The sequence below is a fragment of the Gigantopelta aegis genome, chromosome 14 (genome assembly GCF_016097555.1).
Source record: "Gigantopelta aegis isolate Gae_Host chromosome 14, Gae_host_genome, whole genome shotgun sequence".
NCBI lineage: Eukaryota > Metazoa > Mollusca > Gastropoda > Neomphalida > Peltospiridae > Gigantopelta > Gigantopelta aegis.
Window position 1 is genome coordinate 33172372 of NC_054712.1, and position 27052 is coordinate 33199423.

At 38.1% G+C, this 27052-nt stretch overlaps 1 protein-coding gene across 2 annotated transcripts in view; it reads left to right on the plus strand.

Moving 5' to 3' along the window:
- Window positions 1–27052, plus strand: part of LOC121388287 (cleavage and polyadenylation specificity factor subunit 5-like) — a 67022-nt gene that overhangs the window by 14643 nt on the left and 25327 nt on the right. Inside the window, exons 5-6 of one of the 2 annotated variants that reach the window (XM_041519566.1) lie at window positions 1072–1147; window positions 6516–6630. In XM_041519566.1, coding sequence (XP_041375500.1) covers window positions 1072–1147; window positions 6516–6630 — 191 coding nt within the window. Of the gene's footprint in view, window positions 1–1071; window positions 1148–1195; window positions 1272–6515; window positions 6631–27052 lie in introns of both variants that reach the window. The other variant, XM_041519567.1, reaches the window with a different exon arrangement.

A 27052-nucleotide genomic window follows, 5' to 3' on the forward strand; every position in this document is an offset into this window, starting at 1 on the left:
CGAAACATTTACGATAGTTACCATAATGTAATTTAATAATATTTTTAACCTCTATTTTGTCCCATACCTTTATTCATTTGTATGTTTAATACAAGCAATAAAAGTTATATTTTATTTGAGCAATGAAAACATTTTAATTTGTTATGGATTCAGCAGTCTCCAACTGAAAAACCCCCCCACTTATTTGGCACCAAATTTGTCACGTGATCAGAACGGTCACTCTATCTTTTGTTTCCACTAACTGTCGTCTGATATTTTGTCCTCAGTTACAGATATAATTGATTGTAACTGACGATTTTTACTTCCTGTCATTTCTGTCATTCTGTTTATTCAGCAGTTCTTATAACATATTGTAAATTTTTCATTTTGGGGGGATATCACCGCTTATAAAATCAATGGAAGTGGTAGTGTTTAGCATTAAAATCATTCATCTTGGGTGCCAAATAATATATACTCCGCCACTACAAAAACGAAACTACTTTTTATCAGTTGGCGATAATATTTTATCACAGCGATCGATTCATGACAAAAAAAAATTTTCGACATTAGGGGATCACACAAACGTCTTTTTTTTGTTTTTCATATATCTTGAAATCTTTATTAAAATAATAATATTAAAACTTTGATCGGTTCAGCAAAACTGGAACTGCCAGTGAATATCAAACCGATAACATCTTCGGTTCAGTTAAAAGACGAGTCTGCTAGTATTTCGTATAAACTTTTTGTAATCAAAATAAGGAGTATCTCTTTCCACAAAGTCTATCAACACACAACAAATGGTAATCACCAAGCTCTCTTCCCCCCCCCCCCCCCCTTTTTTTTTTTTGCTTTTTGTTTGTTTTTTTGCTTTTTTTTTTGCTTTTTTTTAAGGGTGTGGTTCTGCGTGGCTGCCCTCCTTTAATTTTCACCCAGCGAGAACACTGTGGGTGTCAAGTCAAATTTTAGAAATAAAACCCTGTCTTCATCATTTCTTATTAATTTTATTTTAATATATGGTATGGTTCACTCTTTAATGTAGACCTGCCAAACATGAAATCTGTTTCTCTTCTTTTTTATTTCCTTCTCCTTCAGTATCCGTACATACCGGCCCATGTTACAAAGCCAAAAGAGAGAAAGTGGTTGTTCCTTGTGCAGCTGCCGGAGAAAGGTACGTTTGTCATGTAATGACTTTAACCTCTTCTTTCTATTCTGACAGTACCCATTCATACCTCCACATGTAAGCAGGCCAGTTGAACATATGAGATTGTTGCTGGTCCAGTTACGTGCAGCAGGTATGTATTTCAGTCTTGCCTAATTCACAAAACTCTCTTGAGCTCGTTTAAGCAGAATCACATCGTCTTTGCATGTCTTATTTGCATTTGCATTACGAGATTGCAAAGTTACTAGAGAACCAAGCATTGAATTCACTAATTCTTTCAATTTTGTGATCTTGCAGTACAATAATAAAAAAAAGAGAGAGAGTCTTGAAAAGAATATGTTATGTTGTTTAAGAGCGCCTAAGCGAGCTTTGTGAATTAAGCTTCAGATATTTATCATAGAGCCATCTCAGTTTTTTTTTGTTTTTTTCACTTGAGTGCTTGTTTCAGAACAAGTGGTGCTGTGTGTAATATAGTGATTGCTGCACAGACATCGATCGGACAGTTGTGAGAACAATAGTTTATTTTTGCTGGCACTTGTTGCAAGTCTGGTTTCCATAACCCATTTTTCATTCTCGCATTAAATTTAGGACATCATGATACTTGATTATAACAGGTTATACAAAATGAAACCAAAAAAAACCTGTAATTTTTGTTTTGCATAACCCATAAGTCAGTCCTTTAAAAAAGATAATTTCAAATTCACATGCTATGGGGGGTTTTAATTACTCTCTTTGAACTAGTCTCATGGGAATGAAGGGTAGCCAGTGTGATGGCTCCCCTTAAATCTTAAATGGTGAGGTCTGCACAATCACAAAGGGTTAAATTATTGTGAGAAATGGAGCTTTTGTAGAGTCCATTTAGCACCAACCTTTTGGTTATTGTTCCTGTGGAGGTTTACTAAATGAGAAGCTGCAACTTTTCTCTTTTTTAAACACTCAATTCAACTGTTGTTTAAAACTGATTTGCTTATGGGAGAAGCCAGTTGTCATCATGGAGTGATATGTTATTGTTAATTCATTTAGCCATTCTGGTATATCAACAGTCATGTTATGAGCCATCCTAACCTGTCTGTGGGGAAAATACATATAAAAGATGCCTTGCTGCTGATAAATATAAATGTAATGGGTTTCCTCTGAAAGACTATGTCGGAATTATCAAATGTTTGACATCCAGTAGCCGATGTATTTCCAATGGTGTAAATGTTTTTCATTTAGGCTTTCTGAACACCTCACTTCTCTCTATACAAAATGTGTCAGCAGGTTGTTTTTGTTTATTAATAGACATATCACTGACTTCACATGGTTTGGTTTCATTTTGCACAAGACTAACATGACATTGTCAGATTGTTTGCTGTTAACCAATAAAGGGTTGTTCAGCTCTTCAGTGGATTGTACAATTTTAGTTTCTGCTGCTAATTTTGTTTGTTTATTAATCGTATTTATATATACTAGCCATGTATGTTGTTGAAGCTAGGGATAAAGGGACGTCACCAACATACCCTCCCTCCCCACCCCACCCCACCCCACCCCATGCTAAAACAATGTTGTGAAGTCAAATATTATTTGAATAGTGCTATTCACTGCACAAGACCAATATCGGTTGATTCCTAGAATGCTATCGTATCTAGCAATACCACTTACTGTGATGATATTAAATTCATTGAAACTTTTGTCATATCTATTATTTTACTATTAATAGACCAAATAAAAACATTTTGGCAAGGCACTTGCTTTACTATTTAAAGATTCAGGTTTAGTTTTCTAACTTCCATTATCATCCATTAAAGGTTTTTGTAGAAGATATCGCTGGCACTATAATTTGTGATAAATCCTATCGCTTCTTTTGTTATGTCACTGTGTATGTGTCAGTGCTAAACCTATCATTAGTGACATCATGCCACTGTCATTCTGCTAGTTAAGAGTCTACTGCTGCCAAATATAGTGACATTCAACCCACATTACTGGCATTGTTTAGAATTGTTGAAAATGAAAAGAATGATAATGGATGATAAAAAGAGTACCCCACTCGCAGGCATCGAAATGAGCATTGTGTCTGGTAACCCATTTGCAGTCTACCACACAATATAGCCTGGTAACCTATAGGTTACCACAACTATATGAAAGTTAGAATTGAATTCCTGTTATCGGTAAGACTAACGAAATCTGGAAGGAAATTCATCTAGTGGGCACTGCTTAAAAGCGGATTGCCGAAATTGATTTGCAATTGTACAAGTGTGCACGAACATCGGTGCAATTTCATACGATAAAACGAAACGCAGAAGTGTATTCATCTAGTGGACGCTGCTTAAACGCGGAATGACTATAATTGCTTGCAATTGCACAACATCGATGCAATTCCTTTCAAGAAAATGAAACGCAGAAGTTCGAAATGTATTGCCTGGTTTACAATCGGAAAAGAAACTTTTTGTCAAAAACAAAACACCGTTCTCGACTTTCCTTACATGTGGTAACCTCCCGGTAACCTGAACAACTGTTCTCGACTTATTTCGATGCCTGCACTCGTGTCTTGTGATATCATAATTTATCAGCACTACTATCAACTCGTGCTGATAAAAAAAAAAAAAAAAATTGTTTTATTTAACGACGCCACTAGAGCACATTGATTTTTTATCTTATCATCGGCTATTGGATGTCAAACATATGGTCATTCTGACACTGTTTTTAGAGGAAACCCGCTGTCGCCACATAGGCTACTCTTTTTACGACAGGCAGCAAGGGATCTTTTATTTGCGCTTCCCACAGGCAGGATAGCACAAACCATGGCCTTTGTTGAACCAGTTATGGATCACTGGTCAGTGCAAGTGGTTTACACCTACCCATTGAGCCTTGCGGAGCACTCACTCAGGGTTTGGAGTCGGTATCTCGATTAAAAATCCCATGCCTCGACTGGGATCCGAACCCAGTACCTACCAGCCTGTTCGTGCTGATAAATTATGATATCACAAGACATTCGGGGAGTATCCTCTATTTCTCGTGCGTGTTTATAAAGTATGTTTTTTCTAGAATATGAAAGAATTGTTTTATATAGAGAGGATTTGTCACAAGTATGTTTTAATATGGAAAATATTAAACGAGACTATGCCTCAACAAATACCGATTAACTAGATGAGGGTGATGTGTTACATATTAAAAAACACAAGTAGAGAATTCTATTTATCCTATAACACTTTTAAGAATATTTTAATTTGATTTTTAGTAAATTACAGTACTAAAGTTGCCTCTATTGGTAATATGACATCATCACAATTAGCACAAATTAGTTTGACGTCACGCACTTTAACTAAATGTTATGAAAACATTACACTCATGTATTCTAGTCTTGTTGGCTTGTAAACAAATAACCCATTGACACATTATTACCTAGACACCTTGTAAATTTGCATATACCTTTAAATTTACATACCATTATTACATGGGTTAATACACTAAATTATCACATGGGTTTACGACATGGATATTTTAGGTTATAGGATAAATTATTTTACAAATACACATTTTACTGCATTATTTTCTTTTTCATTATTTTTTTTTTTTTTTAAATGTTTTTTTTGGATTGATTATACAGTAATTACAATGTAATTATTCTAACCATGTACTGGTAAACAATTGGTTTACAGACTAAAACTTACCATATCTTGGAAGATATCTTGTATATTTGATAGTAACCACAATTAATGATGTTCCATTGAACTGCTTGATTATAATCAAATATTTATAGGTTGGTCTACCAATATGATGACAAGGAAAATTTTGATTTCAAAATCTTGTCCGTGAAGAATTCAGAAACTAAATACAGTCAAACTTCGATAACTCCACCTTCAATCTCTCGAAAACTGATCTCTCGATCGTAAATGACCAGTATCCCAGTTGGATACTATCATTTCAAAATCTGGTATCCCACGTGAGAGTTTAGTATCCCACTTAAATGAATTCGCAATCAAATGGAATCGTCAAAAAAGATTTGCTGCATCTATTTTTGCATAATACTGACATAAATTAATTGATATTTATCAGTAATCTATAAAAAAAATTGACATTACTAATGATAAACCTACCTGTATCAATTTTCTGCAGATGTGGAATCAATATCTCAAATAAAATTTGAAGGGAGGAAACATCCAACAAAAACAATAGTGACTTATCAGTTCCCAGTCTATTGCTACACCGCTATTGCTCTAGTGTAGCCTTAGACGTTTTTGTTTTTTTTGTCAGTAAATACATGCCCAAGCATATTAATTTCAAATTCATCTGGGTTATCTGTTTTGTTTTGTTATTAACTTACTTTTACAATATATGCAAAATAAATGTATCACAGGCGTCGGAAGATGCCAACAAAATGGATGGGGGTGACTGTTATGTATTAATTCGCCTTTCAACTGGGGATGCATAGTTTTCGGAGTTTAGAAATTAGAGGTAGGCAGTGAAGTGCAAGCTTCTTACAATATTAAGTGAAATCATCCAGCTACAATCCTTGTCTCCTTCAAGATCGAGTTATCGAAGTATTACTGTATATATTAAATGTAAAACAAGTGATTTGTTGGGTCTTACCTGGTGAACATGGCATCAGATGCATGGTTCTAATAATTGAAATCTTTCTTCAGTTCCAACCAGTTGTATAACTGAATGTTAACTAGTTGATGCAAATTGATTGTAAGTGAGCTGATGTCAGCCAGACACAGTTGGAAAAGTTTTGCTACACTGGTTTAGGCACTTCACATTAAAACAAACAAAATGACCGATTTGGGAACCAGTCAAATAGTTCGCAAACTTTAGCATTGCTTGCTTTATGCTGAATGTAGGGCAGATGATTAATGATGAAATTACAACTGATTCATAACACTAACCACAATCTCATGTGTCTGGGTTGTTTCTTAAGCCAGGGCTTCTAGATTATGGTAGCCCCACTCCCATGGCTAGTGATATTCAATGTTGAGCTAGCAAATAACTACTATTGCCATGCCCGATGGCTAGTGAATTTTTTTTGTCAAATGTTGCATTTAAGTCTATTTTGTAAATATGAATATCCTGACCCCACCCCAACTCTCAGTCTTAGTCTTTTTAAGCTTTATCTCCCTCTTTAGGTGACATATCTGATTATTACTATTATTTAGTAAAATTGTTTTTTAAGCTCTATCTCCCTCTTTAGGTGACATATCAGATTATTACTATTATTTAGTAAAATTGTATTAAGTAAAAGTAAAGTAGGGATAGTGAATTTTTAATCCTGGCTAGTACATTTTTAATCCTGGCTAGTACATTTTTAATCCTGGCTAGTACATTTTTAATCCTGGCTAGTACATTTTTAAATCACTGATCCCATGGCTAGTGGATTGCAATTTTTTTTGTTAATTTTCAGCATTGTTCGCGGTTCCACGGAATTATAAGTTAGTAGCAGCACCCTTGTTTGAACTCTACGATAACGCTGCTGGGTATGGACCAATCATTTCCAGTCTCCCTCAGGCTCTTGGCAGGTTAGTACATAGAGATTATTACACAAGCTTGTGTGTCGTACTGATTTTATGATACAAATGTATCGCCTGAGTGAGAATGAGGATAATACATGAATCCTGCCCCGAGGTTTGGAAAATCAGTACGACTCGCATGTGAGTGTAATAATTTCTTTATTATCCATCATATTATTGTTATTTTTTTATGAATAACAAGGACCGTCTCAAAATGTTTCAACCACAACTAGAAGGAGACGTCGAAATAATTTCATAATTCACATCCACAGTCAGAGCTAGGACTAGGGAAGTAACGTTATGTGATGTCGCTTCCCAAAACTACGTCATTACACTTGTTATTACACGTGTGCTGTATATGGCTGTATATGGATAATAAATTATAAATATTAATCTTTTAATATTAACCAAAGTAAAAACAATCACATGTGAATCATTAGATCTGTAATGTATACCCACAAAACAGGTACAGTAAGTATGGATATGTTTTGATTAATGATGTGATCAAATGAGATATTGTTGATGGTGTAAAGACATCAAAATTGACACTGTAAATGGCCGCTGTGCAGCAAGCAGCATGGACAAATGTTTGTAAAATATTGTCAACTGGAAAACAGGACTATGCGAGATGAGTGGATATGTTTAGATTGTGCGTGAAAAATTAGGACCTCTGAGATGTAGTTTAAAGCATTATGGAATTAAATATAACAGAATTACAAGCTAAATAGAAGATGAGATAATCATACTTATTATCCCAGCGGTGACTCATAACAGGGAAAATATTTTCCATATTTTCTCATTGAGAAATATTCTGCATTGGTCTTAACGAACAATACTATTGGACAATTTGACGCTTACAAACCAATGACCTTGTCGGTACTAAATATGACGTCATCACGATTTGGCAAACACACAAAATGTTGTCATGTAGTTTAAAGAGTTTGCGTGCACGGCTGTCTGGTTTTGGTGTTAAATTTATAACAAAATGTCATTTTAATGCAGTTCCTTATAGATTTTATAGCAGAATAAAGAGAACTTTTGTTTTTGATAATTATCTATGAACGTGATTAAATTACAAAGTTATAGCAATTCTCAGAAAAGTGCATAAAGTGGTTTACATCGTTTCTATACAGGTTGGCCTTCATGCATGTGCGTCGAAAATAAAGGCTTTTAGAGAAAAAATAGCTGAGGTAATAAATAGAATAACAAAATCGGTACCAGCTGTTATCAAATTTATTTCCCTTGTGAAATAATTTTCATTTGTCAGTCGCGAAAGCTCGCGACAACTGAAAATTATTTCACTTGGGACATAAATTTGATAATAACTGGTAACTCGTTTATTATCCTCTATGTACATACATAATAAATTGAAAACCCATCTTACTCATGAAAAAAGGCCGGCAATATTTTAGTGGTTTTAGCAGGTGAATTTCTGACTCTCCTGCCAGGTCTAAAAATAGGGGCAGCGTTTGGCTATTCGCAGGACACTATTTCGAGTCCTCATATTTCCTGGCAACATTATTGTACAGGTAGTTGATCTATAGCCAGTTATGAATTTTCTTCTTGGGGGGATTGGGGGATGGGGTGGAGGGCGACAAAACACCTGTCATAACTTCTTTTCTCTGCTGAGTATGCTGATAACAGTTGGTTATGGATTGGTGGCGGGACGTAGCCCAGTGGTAGAGAGCTCGCTTGATGTGCAGTCGGTTTAGGATCGATCTCCATCAGTGGGCCCATTTCTCGTTCCAGCCAGTGCACAACTGGTATATCAAAAGCCGTGGTATGTGATGTCCTGCCTGTGGGATAGTGCATATAAAGGATCCCTTGCAACTAATGGAAAAATGTAACGGGTTTCCTCTTTAAGACTATATGTTGCAATTACCGAATGTTTGACATCCAATAGCCGATGATTAATAAATCAATGTGCTTTAGTGGTGTCATTAAACAAAACAAACTTTAACAAACAAACTTTTGGTTAAGGATTGCTTAATTTTGAGCAGGGGGTTGTTACATAAGCTACAATGTTTGCATATCAGTAACTTCATTGACACAGAGCGCCACTTTCACAGTAGCTGTATCACTAGTCCATGGTTCCAGTAATGAAAATCGGCAATTGGGTTCTGAATGCTTCTTACGCTGATCTGTAGACTGAATAGATTGTCAACATAATTCCCAAGAAAACCATTATTGGTTTGACTGCAAATACATAATGGGGACCCAGTAAATTGAATTGTAATAAATATATGTAAATTTTTGATGGTTTTGAATTCAGAAACTTTTATAGTTTAGTACCATACATGTAAGTATAGTTTTTGTTTACGCAGCATAATTTTCTAGCACCATGGATGACTGGGTAATTCCGGGATAGTGTGTTTTACACTGTTTTTGCATTCTCCTGGGGTGCTAAAATAGATGTACAATTCTAGGCACATGCACAATATTACTTTTTTTCAGCTTAACAAGTGCATCAAGTCAGTTATTTGTATGAAATATTTCATTTTATTTGAACTTATTTTCGTGCCTATATCCAATTACGGTTCAAGTATCCTGTCCTGGGCACACACCTCGCCTATCTGGATTGTCTGTCCAGGACAGTGGGTTAGTTGTTAGTGGTTAGCGAAAGAGAAGAGTGTGTAGTTGTCATACACCTACCCACTGAGTTGTTAAAACTCACTCTGGGTGGGAGTCGGTACCGGGCTGCAAACCAAGTACTTAACAGCCTTATGTGAAATAAATATTGGTCATGTTTTAAAGGGAAATAACTCTTGACTGACTGTTGTCAGTCTAACATCAGTTATTTCCCTTCGAATGCATTTTTAGAGAGAGTCAAGAATTAAGAGCCTTGGGGTGCTCTGCAGCTTGCTCTGAATGTGCACGTAAAACCCTATGACCTGCCCTAAGAACTATACCCAACCAAGTAAATTCCACTGCTGACAAATTGTATATAACTGACTTCCGGCTATCCCCAGAATCCAAACATTTTAATCAGGCAATCTTATTTTAGTACCTGCCTTGACCATTGGACAATCGGATAGCCTTTGTGAAATGCTATGGAGCTTCCTAGCCAGTGCACCATGACTGGTATTTTAAAGTTTGTGGTATGTACTACCCTGTCTGTAGAATGGCAGGGGTGCAGAAAGTACTTGCGAGTAAACAATCTGGTGGATGAGTTAACAAATGCAATTACCAATCCAGAGGGCGATCTGGGTTTTTTCTGACTGACTGTAAATTATTATTATTTTATTTTTTGGGGCATTAACTCCTTGACTCCGCCAGAATTCCAAACCATTCAAACATATGGTTCAGAAGGATGACGAAATACACAACAATACATGTACCGTATACTGTGCCAAAACAGCCCCAAACGAAATCCGGGAACCATATTGGACATGGAAGCTAGCGTTGGCTCAAACAGCACTAAAATCTATGGCTATATGGCTTAAATGGAAGCAAAAAATTAAATGTATTTTCGGACCAACCATTTTCAGGTTTTAGCAGAAAATGGTTCTGTTTTGACAGTAATTCCGATTTAGCCTCATTCCCCGGAAACGGAGCCGGGCGAAGGTCAATAATTTTTACAAATTTATGATTTATTTACATTGAAAATATGCTGCCAATGTGTTTTGAATAGATTCTTCTGTTAAATATTTGCAGGATGTCACTTGAATTTATAAAAGAAATGTGAAAAACCTAATCTTGACTAAATTAGGTTTGGTGTTTGATTTCGTTCGTTTGCCACATGATGATCACTTACCAAGTGTCCTTAATAATGATTTCGTTATTAATGTGTGTGTGTATGTATGTATCATGGGTGAACCAGTTTCCGTGAGCATAAGCATTCTGTTCTAAAGCAGTGTGCGAGATTAACAGTATCCCGATATCCCGGGGATACCAGAATTTAATAATGGATACCAGACTTCAAGAATCCAGTATCCCACCGGGATACCATATAATACTAAATTCTCAGGTGGGATACCAGATTTTGAAATGTTAGTATCCAACTGGGATACTGGCCAAAAATTTTAATCTCGAACACTGTAAAGCATATAAATATTTATCAACAGTTTTTATCCAAATAGTTACCTTTTTATTAGTATTTCTATGCTTCAAATGAGCACTAAACTGGCCGCTATGTAACAAAATTTAGTGCATCAAATCATGTAGCATGCATGAGCCGTAAATATTGTTAACTATGTTACATGTTTTGGTGAGTTAAATGTTTAGTGGTATAGCTTACAGCCTACACTTTCCAACAAAACCTTTCAGTGTTTTATCAAAACATATATGTTGTTCAACAAAACATGTACTTATAATAATTTATAAAAATTATTTTAAATATTTTAAGGCAAATTACAAAATGGAGTCCTCGAGAACCAATGTTAACAGACATTTTTGAAAAACTAATAACAATTGATTCTGATATCTTGCAATCATGTTATAAGTTCAGCAAATGAATGGTTATAATGGTAAAATTGTTTAGTTAAAAAATGTAAGCTGCATTCTGAGTTTTAATAAATATATAAACAGAAATCCAGAAAGATATTTATGATAAAATATATAAGGACTATATATTTTTGGCATAAAGTTTGTTTGTTTTGTTTAACAACACCACTAGAGCACATTGATTTATTAATCATCAGCTATTGGATGTCAAACATTTTGTTTGTTTTTTTACTTATAGTCGTAGAGAGAAATCCCGCTACATTTTTCCATTAGTAGCAAGGGATCTTTTATATGCACCATCCCATAGACAGGATAGCACATACAACAGCCTTTGATATACCAGTCGTCGTGTGCTTCATGGACTACTCTTTTTTATTAGCAGCAAGGGATCTTTTATATGCACCATCCCACAGAGAGGGTAGTACATACCACGACCTTTGATATACCAGTCGTGGTGTAATGGCTGTAACGAGAAATAGCCCAACGGGGATCGATCCCAGACAGACCATGCATCAAGCGAATGCTTTACCACTGGGCAACATTCCATTCCGCCCCTTGAAATACAGATGCTAAGAGATGCATTTTCAGGACAGTTTAATGTTGTATATTGTAAGTGATTAAACAGGGCACTTCAAACAGATGTGGGGGGATCACAACCCCTGTATCCCGACCCACCAATCATATCCTGTATCAACCAGAAATGAAGGTTTGCGTAGCTGCAGGTTCCCGTCAACAGACGGGGGCGAGGCGTAGCCCAGTGGTAGAGTGCTCGCTCGATGTGCCGTCAGTGGGACCATTGGGCTATTTCTCGTTCCAGCCAGTGCACCACGACTAGTATATCAAAGGTCGTGGTATGTACTACCCTGCCTGTGGGATGGTGCATATAAAAGATCCCTTGCTGCTAATCAAAAAGAGTAGCCCATGAAGTTGCGACAGCGGGTTTCCTCTCTCAATATCTGTGTGGTCCTTAACCATATGTCTGATGCCATATAACCATAAATAAAATGTGTTGAGTGTGTTGTTAAATAAAACATTTCCTTCCTTTCTACTTCGGTTCTAAAGCATATACATATTTATCAACAGACTCTGTTATCCAAATAGCTACCTTTTTATTAGTATTTCTACACTTCAAATGAGCATTAAAACGAAGGTTATCGTAGCTGCAGGTTCCCGTCAACAGACCTGTCAGTAATGTTGATTTTGTAGAAGACATTGTGTTCTATGAGACTATTTAGTAACAGCAAATATCTCTAGTTCATCTGGCTCTAAAGAGTCCAATTGCCTTAATAAAAAGAAAATTGATTAAAAAAATAAATGCAAATGTGTATTTGTGGCTTAATTCCAGTTTTTCTTTGTCCTGAAATCAGCTGTCATTTGCACTGACTGCAATTGACTAGGTTTGTCATTTTTTTTCATTGTTTTCCTAATCAGATTCAGGATTGTCATTTTTAGCTAAATATTAAATGCTGCCTGATGTCTGGTCACTTTTATTTGCGTACCAGGGCCCCATTCCATTAAGCAATCTTAGCATTAAGATCACCTTAAGTGCATTTAAGGTGATCTTGTTGGCAGGATTTAGCTAAGTCGGTTGAGTTCTCGCCTGAGATGCCTAAGATAGGATCGAAACACGTCGGTAGATCCATTCAGCTGATAGTGGGGTTTTCTCGTTCCAGTGCACCACAACTGGTCAAAAGCCATAGTATGTGCTTTCCTGTCTGTGGGAAAGTGCATATATATATTTTAAAAAAAAGATCCCTTGCTGCTAATGGAAAAAATGTAGCGGGTTTCTTCTGATGACTTTTTGTCACAATTACCAAATTGTTGACATCCAATGGCCAATGATGAATAAATCAGTGTGCTCTAGTGGTGTTGTTAAACAAAGCAAACAAACTTTAAGGTAATCTTAGCACTAAGATCGCTTTGTGAAGTGTTATTCTATTTAGGAAACCTGTAATCGGTTGGAATTTGATCATCAGTTGTAATCGATTCACACTGGTCCTCTAATCAACTTTTAATTACACAATATTATTCTTTCCCTTGTCACAACCAATACCCCACAAATTGTATATATACCAAAGGCTGTGATGGCATAAATCTTTTGCGTTTAACTCCATTTGCCACAAACTATAAATCCTAGATCATTGATTCCTGATTTATTATTGCACCTATGGATTTTCATCACAATGCATATAAGTGGCAAAGTGTTGGATTTAGTCCACTGGTAGAGTGCTCGGTTGATGCACAGTCGGTTTGGCAAAGTGGGCTATTTCTTGTTCCAGCCTGTGCACCACGACTGGTATATCAAAGGCCGGGGTATGTGCTGTCCTGCCTGTGGGATGGTGCATATAAAATATCCCTTGCTACTAATGGAAAAATGTGGCGGGTTTCCTCTCTAAGACTATATGTCAAAATTACCAAATGTTTGATATCCAATAGCAGATGATTAATAAATCAATGTGTCCTAGTGGTATCGCTAAACAAAACAAACTTTATGAATGGCATGAAAAAAAAAAAAAAACACTAAACATTTAACATGTATTAACATTCATTCTAATGGATGCAACTATTGGTGACACTGACTACCTTTATGGTAGGCAGCTTCTTATTCAAATACCCATCAACACCCATATACTAAAGTAAATTTTAATATTATTATTTATTTATTATTATTATTTAAAAAATTTAAATAATAATTAAAAAATATATATATTTACCGATATTATTATTTTTATGTTTATTACTATTGTCCCAAAATACATTAGTAATGTTGAGTATTGACAACCTCTGTAATTAAGGTAAATCGAATGTAGTTGACAGTGAAAAAGTGGCATGGGTAATTGCGGGGGTTGTTGAGGACTGAGAATTCCTTATTGATTGTCTTACAACAATTCTAACAGAACATTTAACAGACAAGAAAGATCATGTCTGCACACAATAATCAGTGAAACTGTAACAAAAAACTGAAAACAGTATTTATTTCTATAAAAAAAAAAAAGACAACATTGGTAAAAACCCTCAAAACATTTGGTGTTATTTTATTTGGCTGTATTTTTTTTTTTTTTTGTTGGTGGGGGATGTTGCTGATGTTTTTGGAAGGTGTTAAATAAGTAGACTCACTACTACCCCACAAACCCCTAAAAAAATTAAATAATAATAAAAAAAGAAAAAGGAAAGAAAAAAATCCTTAGCCACGCTACCCTTAATTGGCTCATTTTTGGAATAGCCCTAGCTCTGAGAATCCCATTTATCATATGGTGCTCCACCAGGATGTCACATAAAGTGGTGCAGAATTACTTAAAAACCATTGTTGCAACATTTCCTTCTCTTTTCCTTCACCAGTGCCGCATCCATTGTCTTTTGTCTGACAATGTTTCCCCTGCTTTTTTCACCAATCTATAATTTTTTGACAACTAGAAACACAGCGTGGTCAATGCGACCATTTTGTTTGTCTCGATCCCCAGTGAGCAATTTGTTTGCCCTGCAGTCAAAGCCGTAGAATTAACACCGATAATAGAATATCATTTTCTTGCCATCATCTAGCAGAATTAAGGATGACAAATCATAGAGCCCGGGCACCCAGAGGAGATCAGTGGAAATTAAAACATTTACAGGTTTAATGCATAAATACATTAATCAAGACACTGGATTAGAGCACAGATAGGAGGATGATAATCTCTTAAAGCATCAGTGGGAATATTATATGTCATTTAATATTTTAGTTTCCCTTTTCATCGCAGCTTGTGCATCAGATCCAGGCCTTAACCTTAACTTTTTTTCAGTGGTAGCCCACCGGGCTTCCAGGTTATGAAAGTTGGTAGCCCTCGGTAAAATTGGTAGCCTATAGTTTTAATAAACTTTTTTAAAAAGGAGAGAAAAAAGCAAAATCATTTATTATTTATTTAAACATTGTTTTAGATGGATTGGTTTTTTTATTTTTTAGGTGTTTAAGCATCTTGTTGATTGCAGAGTAACTGGATGTGCAAAAAAAATCTAGTAGCCAGGCGGACTACCAGGTTTATACATCTGGTACAGGCCTCGTGCGAGGTCAAAATCATAGAGCAAAGTCACATGCTCGAAACCTTAGTGGTATAGGAGCATGTTAAAAACATTATGCCATGCCATGCAAAGTCACTTTTCTTGCAAACTTTAGAGAGGGCAAAGTTTTTAACAACAGGGAGACTTGAATTTTTAATCCAAAAAATAAAATACGCAAAACGAAGTTATTTTAATACAGGTGCAACTTTTACAATCTGTATTTTAATTTTTATTATTAATTTTTTTTACCATCTGCATGTACTGCTAATTGATGGATATGTGCTCTATAGTTGTTGTTTTTAAATCATCTTTCCACGTTGCCTTGTTTAGAAATAATGAAATGTAATTGAAAAGCACTAATTCAACAGTTTAGAATTAATTTTCTCACAAGTTTGTCTTCTCATTTAATAATTACTCCATGCAGAGTATTGTCCTAGTAGATTAATCTACCATGGTCAAGCTTAGATTACCCAGAGGCAATTAAATGCATACCACAGTCACAGTTTCTTAATTGATACACTGTGGAGTTGTCAGCCTGAATGGGTACTAGTATCCATGACGGTGTGAAAATTGCTTATCTGCTGCACCTTATCACTGTTGTTTAAAAAAAAAAAATGTTTATAGAATTTACAGTGGTCTCTTAACACAGACACTTTAGCAACTTGGGGAGATTAATCTACCGCGGTCAAGCTTAGATTACCTTGAGGCAATTAAATGCATACCACAGTCACAGTTTCTTAATTGATACACTGTGGAGTTGTCAGCCTGAATGGGTACTAGTATCCATGACGGTGTGAAAATTGCTTATCTGCTGCACCTTATCACTGTTGTTTTAAAAAAAAAAAATGTTTATAGAATTTACGGTGGTCAGTTAACACAGACACTTTAGCAACTTGGGGATACAATTTAGGTGGCCGCTGGGTGTGAAGGACAGGTTACCTTTTTATTATTAAAAATCCACTAGGACAGGGTTGCTTGTATCATTTTATAATTTCGACATCTGTTTTGTATGTTGAATTTATTCATTATGACAAAGTCTACGTAAAGCTAGTTAATTACTCCACGCATTTTTTTTTCATGTCAAGGTCTGCTGCAAACAAATTTTTTTTTTCAATGTATTTTCCAGTGGAGCATGACCCAAACTCCCTAAAAATATTCATTCGCCATAGTCTTATTCAATTTCCAGCACATTCGCCTGACAATCCCAAACAAAAATTGCAAGCTTAATAAATAGCTGGTAACTACCTTGCGACAAGGTTGTACAAGCATATTTTACACGGTAGTAACTACCGCGTTTCGAGCTAGTATTTGGAACCTTTTTACAACCTTGTGACAAGCTTCCCGCAAGCTTGTTCGGTTTAAGCTAATATTTGGAACCTTTTTACAACCTTGCGACAAGCTTCCTGCAAGCTTGCGATGAGCTACTTGCATGCTTGCTACGAGCTTCCCGCAAGCTTGCGATGAGCTTCCCGCATGCTTGCGACGAGCTTCCTGCAAGCTTGCAACTACCTACCTACAAGCTTGCATCAGTGGCAGCCATTTTGCATCTTGTATAATTCTTTTTAAAAAAAAAAATGGTTTTAAAGTGAAAAACATAAACAGTTAAAACAAAAAAAATAGGTGCTACATGTTGTCAGATACTTAGGCTACAAAATTAGTTTACCTGTCTGATAGACATGTTCCATGTATGTGGGATAGTCTAGACTAAACTAATATGCTAAAAAGCTCCTGGTCCTATATTCTTCTTCTTCTTCTTGTTTTAGGTTATATTCCTCCACTATCTGGAGATCCACACTGTGGTGTAAAGTCATTTGTTTGTTTCTCCTGTTCCACCAAGCAGGATTCAACCAAACTTGGTCCAAATGATCCTCTTATAGACCTGACCAAGTGTTGTTATTTTTCAGGCCAATAAAAATTCCAAGATGGCCACCCTGGCCTCTGAATAACTGAGACATTTTTAACTTTTACTCAAGTTCCACCATACAAATTTAAACCATATGTATTCCTAATGATCCTCTCATGGCCCTGACCAAGTTTGTAATTTTTTGGGCAGATTTAAAATCAAGATAGGCCTCTGATTGACAGAGAATTTTTTTTGCTTCTTTTCAAGGTCCACCAGGCAGGTTTCAATCAAACTTAGTCCAAATGATTCTCTCATGACTTACTAAGTGTTGTTATTTTTGTGGCTGATTCAAAATCCAAGATGGCCACCCTGGCCTCTGATTGGCTCAGACATCTCAAATTCCACCAGGCTAATTTCAAACAAACATGGCCCATGTCATCCTCTCATGGCCATGCATATGTTATTATTTTTGGGGCCAATTGAAAATCCAATCATTACAAGATGATTCTGTTTTAACCATATTGTATTATCATTCGTATGTATTAATATTAATTTTGTTTTAATTATTATTGTAAATACTATCTAAATCTGTTACATGTATGTTTGGTTGTTTAGCCACTGTTCCCACTGAATTTGATAAATCATATGAGAAGTTGTGAATTAAAAAAAAATAACCATGAAAATTATTTGGACTTGGCTTTTTCTCCACAAGTGTAGATATGCTTTCACAGTTGAAGATATACATGCAGTAAGCTTGTGAAAATGAAAACATGCTTGCAGGAAGCTTGCACAGTTGAAGATATGCATGCAGCAAGCTTGCAAAATGAAAACATGCATGCGGCAAGCTTGCAGAAATACTGACTACTTTATGCGAGCTAAATGTTAGCTTGCAAATAGCTTGCATTGATTGTACTACCTTGTAACTACCTTGCAACAACCTAGCCGCAAGCATGCATTTTTGTTTGAGTGTGCTTCAACAGTCAGTAGAACGTTTAGGCCAACTATTAGTGCCAGACATGTCGCATGATTTTGTCGTGCCAATCTCTCTTCAAAATCCCAGACCCTTCACACTTAATTATTATCTATGAATAGGTGTTCCTCGGGTTCTTCACCATTCATCCGTGATGTGTACATTGCAAATGATGACTATTTTTAAAAAGGCGACACAAATTTCGCCCGGTCGCTTGAGCCCTGTGTTCGCCCGGTCGCTTGAGCCCTGTGTTCGCCCGGTCGCTTGAGCCCTGTGTCCCTGTGTTCACCCGGTCGCGTGAGCCCTGTGTCCCTGTGTTCGCCCGGTCGCGTGAGCCCTGTGTTCGCCCGGTCGCGTGAGCCCTATGTTTGCCCGATCGCGTGAGCCCTGTGTTAGCCCGGTCGCTTGAGCCCTGTGTCCCTGTGTTCGCCCGGTCGCGTGAGCCCTGTGTCCCTGTGTTTGCCCGGTCGTGTGAGCCCTGTGTTCGCCCGGTCGCGTGAGCCCTGTGTTCGCCCGGTCGCGTGAGCCCTGTGTTAGCCCGGTCGCTTGAGCCCTGTGTTTGCCCGGTCGCGTGAGCCCTATATTCACCCGGTCGCGTGAGCCCTGTGTTCGCCCGGTCGCGTGAGCCCTGTGTTAGCCCGGTCGCGTGAGCCCTGTGTTCGCCCGGTCGCGTGAGCCCTGTGTTAGCCCGGTGTTGAGCCCTGTGTTCGCCCGGTCGCGTGAGCCCTATATTCACCCGGTCGCGTGAGCCCTGTATTCGCCCGGTCGCGTGAGCCCTGTGTTCGCCCGGTCACGTGAGCCCTGTGTTAGCCCGGTCGCGTGAGCCCTGTGTTCGCCCGGTCGCGTGAGCCCTGTGTTCGCCCGGTTGCGTGAGCCCTGTGTCCCTGTGTTCGCCCAGTCGCGTGAGCCCTGTGTTCGCCCGGTCGCGTGAGCCCTGTGTCCCTGTGTGAGCCCGGTTGTGTGAGCCCGGTCGCGTGAGCCCTGTCCCTGTGTTCGCCCAGTCGCGTGAGCCCTGTGTTCGCCCGGTCGCGTGAGCCCTGTGTCCCTGTGTTCGCCCAGTCGCGTGAGCCCTGTGTCCCTGTGTTCGCCCGGTCGCGTGAGCCCTGTGTCCCTGTGTTCGCCCGGTCGCGTGAGCCCTGTGTTCGCCCGGTCGCGTGAGCCCTGTGTCCCTGTGTTCGCCCAGTCGCGTGAGCCCTGTGTCCCTGTGTTCGCCCGGTCGCGTGAGCCCTGTGTCCCTGTGTTCGCCCGGTTGTGTGAGCCCGGTCGTGTGAGCCTTGTGTGAGCCCGGTCGCATGAGCCCTGTGTGAGCCCGGTCGCGTGAGCCCTGTGTTCGCCCTGTCGCGTGAGCCCTGTGTCCCTGTGTTCGCCCGGTCGCGTGATCCCTGTGTTCGCCCGGTCGCGTGAGCCCTGTGGTAGACGGAATGAGATATTGGTAGCTAAAACACCCCGGCCTACTGCTAAGGTCGAGACCTGGGATCTGATTTAATTGTTGTTTTTTGTGTTGTGTCTGTACATCCAGTTGCACTGGGTACTCTTTTTAATCTGATACAGTACTAAAATAAGTGTTCGACTCCGTGCAGTAATGTGGTTGTTTTTATTGCACGTTATATATCTGTAATAAAAGATCTGATATGGGTCTATGTTTCTTATGGCAATCCATTTCAGACTGAGTAGTGTCATTGTAATTGTGTCATCTTCTAGGACTAAGCAGTCCAGACAAAGATAATGAGACATTTATTTTAGGATCCGCTTCGCCATCTAGTTCAGTCCTTGAGCACTTACTTAAGGTGCGTGGATTTAAGGATCATACCACCTTGGTGGATCATTTTTTGCTCTGTTTTTTTGTTTTCTTTTTTTTGTTGCTTTATTCTTCTTTTTTTCTTTTTTCTTCCCCAACAAGTGCCCCATAACTGGTATACCAACGGTCATGGTATGTGCTGTCCTGTTTAATGTGTGTAGTAACTCAAACTGCATTTTTCTTGCTAGAAATGATTGGGAGGTAAAATTTAGGTTGGCCTATACTACCAACATTAGGACATCCAAAACACCTTGTATTGCATATATTTCTCGTTCCATCCAGTGCACCACTACTGGTGTATCAAAGACTGTGGTATGTGCTGTCCTGTGTGGGATGGTGTATATAAAAGATCTCTTGCTACTATACGTCAAAATTACCAAATGATTTGACATCCAATAGCCGATGATTAATAAATCAATGTGCTCTGGTGGTGTATGTTAAAACTGTAATTATTCATTATATATGGGGTTGGACATAGCCCAGTGGTAAAGTGTTTGCTCGATGTGCGATCAATCCCCGTCTGTCAGCCCATTGGGCTATTTCTCGCTCCAGCCAGTGCACCACGACTGGTATATCAAAGGCCGTGGTATATGTTATCCTGTCTGTGGATGATGCCTATAAAAGATCCCTTGCTGTTAATTGAAAAGAGTAGCCCATGAAGTGGCAACAGCAGCTTTTCACTCTCAGTATCTGTGTGTTCCTCAACCTGATGTCTGACGCCATATAACCTTAAATAAAATGAGTTGAGTGTGTCGTTAAATAAAACATTTCCTTCCTTATTAGTTAACCGGCCTTGGTGGCGTCATGGTTAGGCCATCGGTCTACAGGCTGGTAGGTACTGGGTTCGGATCCCAGTCGAGGCATGGGATTTTTAATCCAGATACCGACTCCAAACCCTGATTGAGTGCTCCGCAAGGCTCAGTGGATAGGTGTAAACCACTTGCACCGACCAGTGATCCATAACTGGTTCAACAAAGGCCATGGTTTGTGCTATCCTGTCTGTGGGAAGTGCAAATAAAAGATCCCTTGCTGCTAATTGGAAGAGTAGCCCATGTAGTGGCGACAGCGGGTTTCCTCTCAAAATCTGTGTGGTCCATAACCATATGTCTGACACCATATAACCATAAATAAAATGTGTTGAGTGTGTCATTAAATAAAACATTTCTTTCTTTCTTTCTTCCTTATTAGTTAATGCTAAAGTTTCACATCTAGGTCAGTTTATCACAAACTATAAGTTCTAGCTCAGTGAAACTTGGTTTATAGTTGCACTTGTGGATGTTCTTCACAGTGCACCAATTTCTTTTTTTTTATGATGGGCGAGAATTTAATTTGTTGGCATTTTGTCCCTTTTTTAAAGCACCACAAATGCTTAAAGGCATATTGTCACAGACCACTGACCTATTAAATGGCCTAACAAAGTATTACCTGAATTTTGTTTAATTGATTAGTCCATAAAGGTACTTTATTCAACCATATACATGTACGTAGCCACCATACACCACTTATTAATGATATTTTGTAAAAATATTTTAATTGTGGCAATGGTCCATAATTCAAAAACTAAAATTGTCGAGAGAGTTTACATGGATTTCATTTCATCATGGTTCAGTTAACATAATGCGATAGTCAGATTTGGTTTTCAAAAATTAATGTAATTTTCATTTATTATCCACTTTTAGTGAAATAAAGTCCTTACATCTGTGACAGTATGCTTTAATGCTTGGACAAAGATGTTTTTTCACAAATCAGCTCAAATATTAAGAAATAATATTCTCTTCAACAGCTGAAATTTCACCACGTCCACAGATGTTATTCTTTTATTTCCTAAATATACATCCTTGCATAGGGGTTCTTTATCCAGAGGGCCGTACTCAAGATGGGTAACATTAAATTATCTCCAATAGCTGTAAGCATATAGCAAGTCCCTGTTATTAAAACTCTGGCATGGAGGTATCATCACTTGTTAAATCACATCAACCAGTTGTTATTGAAATCTAAACTTACTTGTACATCACTGAGTTACTGCTTGTATACAGGTTCTAATAGACCAAATCAATTCCTATTGCCGATAATGTTAACATTTACTAATAAAACTGATATAAGCAGCGTATCAACACACCCAGGAAGTACAGCAATAAAACACCTCCAATTTACCTGTAAGAAAATGGGGGGTCACATACCATTTAAGAGATTTAATTAATGTTTTTAATAGCAAACGTAATTTTTGCTGAAAATTGCAGGTTCATTTTTTAGGGTACCCTACATTAGTTTCAACCCTCTGGTATATATATGCATAACAACTTTATAACAAATAAAAGTGTATTTATTTATGGTCAGTGGATAATACCGTAGTATTTGCACAAATAATCAATGTCACATATTACTACAAATCACACCCACAGCTGCTTTTACTCCATAATAATTTGATGGTGCACCTCGACCTTTGACACGGAACTCTCTTCTTTGGTATTATGCAACCATGTTTGACCCTCTGATACAATATACAACTTTAAAAAAAAAAATTACTGTCAAGTTTAGCAAAAAAGTTTGTTTGGTTTGTTTAACAGCACCACTAGAGCGCATTGATTTATTAATCATCTGCTATTGGATGTCAAAACATTTGGTAATTCAAACATAGTCTTAGAGAGGAAACCTGCTATATTTTGTTTCCATTAGTAGCAAGAGATCTTTTATATGCACCATCCCACACACAGGTTAGTACATACCACGGCCTTTGATATACTAGTTGTGTGTACTGGCTGGAACGAGAAATAGCCTAATGGGTTTAGCAAAAAAGAAAGAAAGAAATGGGTTTTTTAATGAAGCACTCAGCACATTTTTAATTATGGTTTTATGGCATCAGACATCTGGTTAAGAACCACAGAAGTAATTAAAGAGGAAACCCGCTGATTCAACTCTATGGACTTATTTTTTCAGTTGGTAACAAGGGATTCAAGTTGAGAAATTATATTATTCCCAAGGGTGAGGAGGTTGGTAACAGAATACATTGTGTATGCATTCAAACTACATGTTAAAAAGAGTTATATGGTGGACGGGCTAAAAACAATTGCCCGCTTTTGAATTACATATTTGTTGAGTGGGTCCAGTTACAATTATTTTACATTATCTTCAAACTACATGTTAAAAACAGAGATATATTGTAGACGGGCTAAAAACAATTGCCCGGTATTGAATTACATATTTGCTGAACGGGCCCAGTTATAATTATTTTACATTATCTTCAAACTACATGTTAAAAACGAGTTCTAGGGTAGACGGGCAAAAAAACACACATTTTGCATTACATATTTGTTGAATGGGCCTAGTTACAATTATTTTGCATTATCTTCAAACTACATGTTAAAAAGAGTTATACGGTAGACGGGCTAAAAACAATTGCTCGGTTTTGAATTACATATTTGTTGAGTGGGTCCAGTTACAGTTATTTTTCATTATCTTCAAACTACATGTAAAAAATGAGTTCTAAGGTAGACGGGCTAAACAAATTGCCCGATTTTGCATTACATATTTGTTGAGTGGGCCCAGTTACAATTATTTTACATTATCTTTCCAATAAAAATCTAAACGATTCTCATGTCGCAGGCTGGAAGGTGGCTCTGTTGGATTAAACTAAATGAGGCACATCACCATTTGACACAATATATTCATTGGAAGTGATTAAAACTGACTGATTTAATTCACCGACACCGCGGAACTGTCGCTGGGTCTCGAGCTGACTCACTCATGTACATCTGCTCTAGTATTTTGATTCGGCTTCGTTTTTTTTTTAATCCAGAACTTTCTGTTTAATCGCAAATTTGTGTTTGGAAAATTAGATTGTCTGAACGTAATTATTACAACTAGCATATGCAAATTTCAAATCCGTCGGGACACTTTTTAATTGGTCATAAAATATTCATCACGATGGGTGGGTTTTTTGGGGGGCGGTTGCTTTTTTTTTCTTTTTTGTAAATTTTTCCGTTTATATTTTTGTACCCACAAGGAAGGCACAGTCTATAGTTTATCTGTTGGTGCATTTTTTCTGGTTTGGGGTTGGGATGTAGCCCAGTGGTAAAGTGCACGCCTGGTGCGCGGTTGCTTTATGATCAATCTTCATTACTGGGTTTATTGAGCCATTTCTCATTATAGCAGGTGTACCACCACTGGTGTATTAAAGGTCATGGTATGCGCTATCCTCTATGTGGGATGGTGCATATTAAAGATCTCTTACTGCTAATGAAAAAATTAAGAGCTAAGCTTGGCCCACTAAGTCATATCAACCTAATGGCTCCAATTAACTTCAGATGTACCATTCAAAATTATCTCATGAAATTATGCAAACTTTTTCATTTGGATTTAATCCTATATGACATTTTCAAATTGCAATAGCACCACAAAACACCCTGCCCGCTACCAACCCTGGTCAGGCTGCTTGTGCTCTCTTGCACATTGAAACCTATGACCTGACCTGACCTGACCTTAATGGGAAAATGTAGCAGATTTCCTCTCTAAGACTATATGTCAAAATTACCACATGTATGACATCCAATAGCCGATGATTAATAAATTAATGTGCTCTATTGGTGTCGTTAAACAAAACAAACTTCTTTTTTTCTGGTTTGTGGGTAGCAGAGCAGAATCTAGCTCTTGTCAGTAAAGGGGTCATCTGAGGTGCTGGGGGTCATAGGATCAAACTTCCTCTGTGGACCCATTGGGATTTTCCCATCCCAACCCATGTCCCAGTTCTGGCATATCAAAAACTGTTGTATGTGCTGTCCTTTTATTAAGTGCATAGAAAAGATCCATTCCTGCTAATGCAAAACTATGACAGCGTTACTCTGCGGACTGAGTGTCAAGTAACTAATTGTTTGACATCCAGTAGCCAATGATTCATTAAGTATCGGCTATTGGATGTCACACATGTGGTAAGTTTGACATATAGTCATAAGGGATCTTTTGTAAGTACTCCCCCATGGTAGCTCTCACTCTTTCACCCCATCACTCCCCTGAATCTAGTTCAAGGACAGTAATATTTTACTTCCCACATCAATGTGGTAATATCTTAACATGGCTAACCATAATCTTTAGCCTGGGACGGGACATAGCCCTGTGGTAAAGCATTGGCTTGATGCGTGGTCGGTCTAGGATCGATCCCAGTCGGTGGACCCATTGGGCTATTTTTCGTTCCAGCCAGTGCACCACGACTGGTATATCAAAGGCCATGGTATGTGTTATCCTGTCTGTGGGATGCTGCTAATCGAAAAAGAGTAGTCCATAAAGTGGCGACAGCAGGTTTCCTCCCTCAATATCTGTGTGGTCCTTAAGCATTTGTCCGACGCCATATAACCATAAATAAAATGTTTTGAGTGCGTCGTTAAATATAACATTTCCTTCCTTTTTCCTGACGAGGTCTGCTTTCCCACAGACAGGATAGCACATACCAGTCATGGGGTACATGTTAGGATGGGGTAAACCCAATCAGGCAATGGGTTCACCAATGGGCTTTGATCCTACAACCAAAGCCTCTTAGTGCTAGATTCTGCTGACTAACCTAAATCCCACCTTTTTTCTTTTTTTTTTAACTTCACCACTAGAACATTGATTTATTAATTATTGGCTATTGGATGTCAAACATTTGGTAATTTTTGACATATTATAATCTTTGAAAACATGCTACATTTTTACATTAGTAACTGTGGATCTTTTATATGCACCATCCCACAGACAGGATAGCATAAACCATGGCCTTTGATATACCACTGGTGGTGCATTGGTAGGTTCACCGATGGGGATTGATCCCAGACTGACTGCACATCAAGCGAGTGCTTTACGTTAAGTACATAAAATAAAGTATGTGTATTAATAATTGGGATGAATGGCCAATCTTGTGTGAAAACTAAAAATACATGTATAAGTACGACTCCTGTATAACTCTTGAAGAGACTTCTATATGATTTAAACGTAGCCTTGAGAAGTGATAATACCCCTGCCAAAATGGACTCAAACCTTCTTCTTAAAGAACAGCAAAATTGAGACAATTAGTGCGAATGGGAAAGGCCGTGATTTTGCCAGATTATAGTCTTAACGTGACAACTCAATCGTCTTAATTATGGCCATCACTTGTTTCTTGTTGCCTCTGTTTCTGGGTGTTAATTGGGAGCTGCAGGGCCCTGGGGGAAGGACTCTTGAGGGTGCTTGGGTAAATACATGTCTGGGCATGAAGTGATGAGCGCGGTCGATGCCGACCTGTCATCCGTGGGTGAGCACTGCCTCTGTGGAACCTTTGTCTCCACTGACAAGTGTCTGTCCGCCAGGCATTACACTCTGTCTTTGTTCGCATCCAGTCTCTCTTTCTCTCTCTCTCTTAAACTCTTTAAGTTTAAAAGGTTGAAACCAAACCCATAATGATTTTACATGGAAGAACTGTACATGCACAAACAACATCCCTGTGATACGACGGTGGGTGGGATGTAGACCAGTGGTAAAGCACTCGCTCGATGCGCGGTGGGTCTGGGATTGATATCCGTCAGTGGGCCCATTGGGCTATTTCTCGTCCCAGCTAGTGCACAATGACTGGTGTATCAAAGGCCATGGTAGGTACTACCATGTCTGTGGGATGGTGCATATAAAAGATCCCTTTCTGCTAATCGAAAAGAGTAGCCTATGAAGTGGCGACAGCAGGTTTCCTCTCTCAATCTGTGTGGTCCTTAACCATATGTCTGACGCCATATAACTAAATAAAATGTGTGGAGTGTGTCGTTAAATAAAACATTTCTTCCTTTCTTTCTTTTGAAGGTGTACTATATTAGTATGTCAGTGGGATTCACTCAAGCCTGTATCAATAAATATATCAGGAAATACAGTGTATAAGGGTGGGACCTAACCCATTAGTAAAGCACTTGCTTGAAGGTCAGTCGGTCTTGGGTCAAGCCCCATCGGTGAGCCCATTGGGCCATTTCCCGTTCTAGCCAACTGCCAGTGCACCACAACTGTTATATCAAAGGTTGTGGTATGTGCTGTCTTGTCTGTGGGATAGTGAATATAAAAGAACCCTTGCTACTAACGGAGGGGCAGGACGTACCCAGTGGTAAAATACTCGCTTCATGCACAGTCAGTCTAGGTTCGATCCCTGTCGATGGACCCATTGGGCTATTTCTAGTTCCAGCCAGTGCACCACATCATATGTCAAAATTAACTACTGTTTGACATCCAACAGCTCATGATTAATAAAACAATGTGCTATAGTGATATGTTGTTAAACAAAACAAACTTTTAAGTTAAAAGTTTAAACTAAACCCATAATGATTTTACTTGGAAGAACTGTACATCCAGCTTCTTCAGA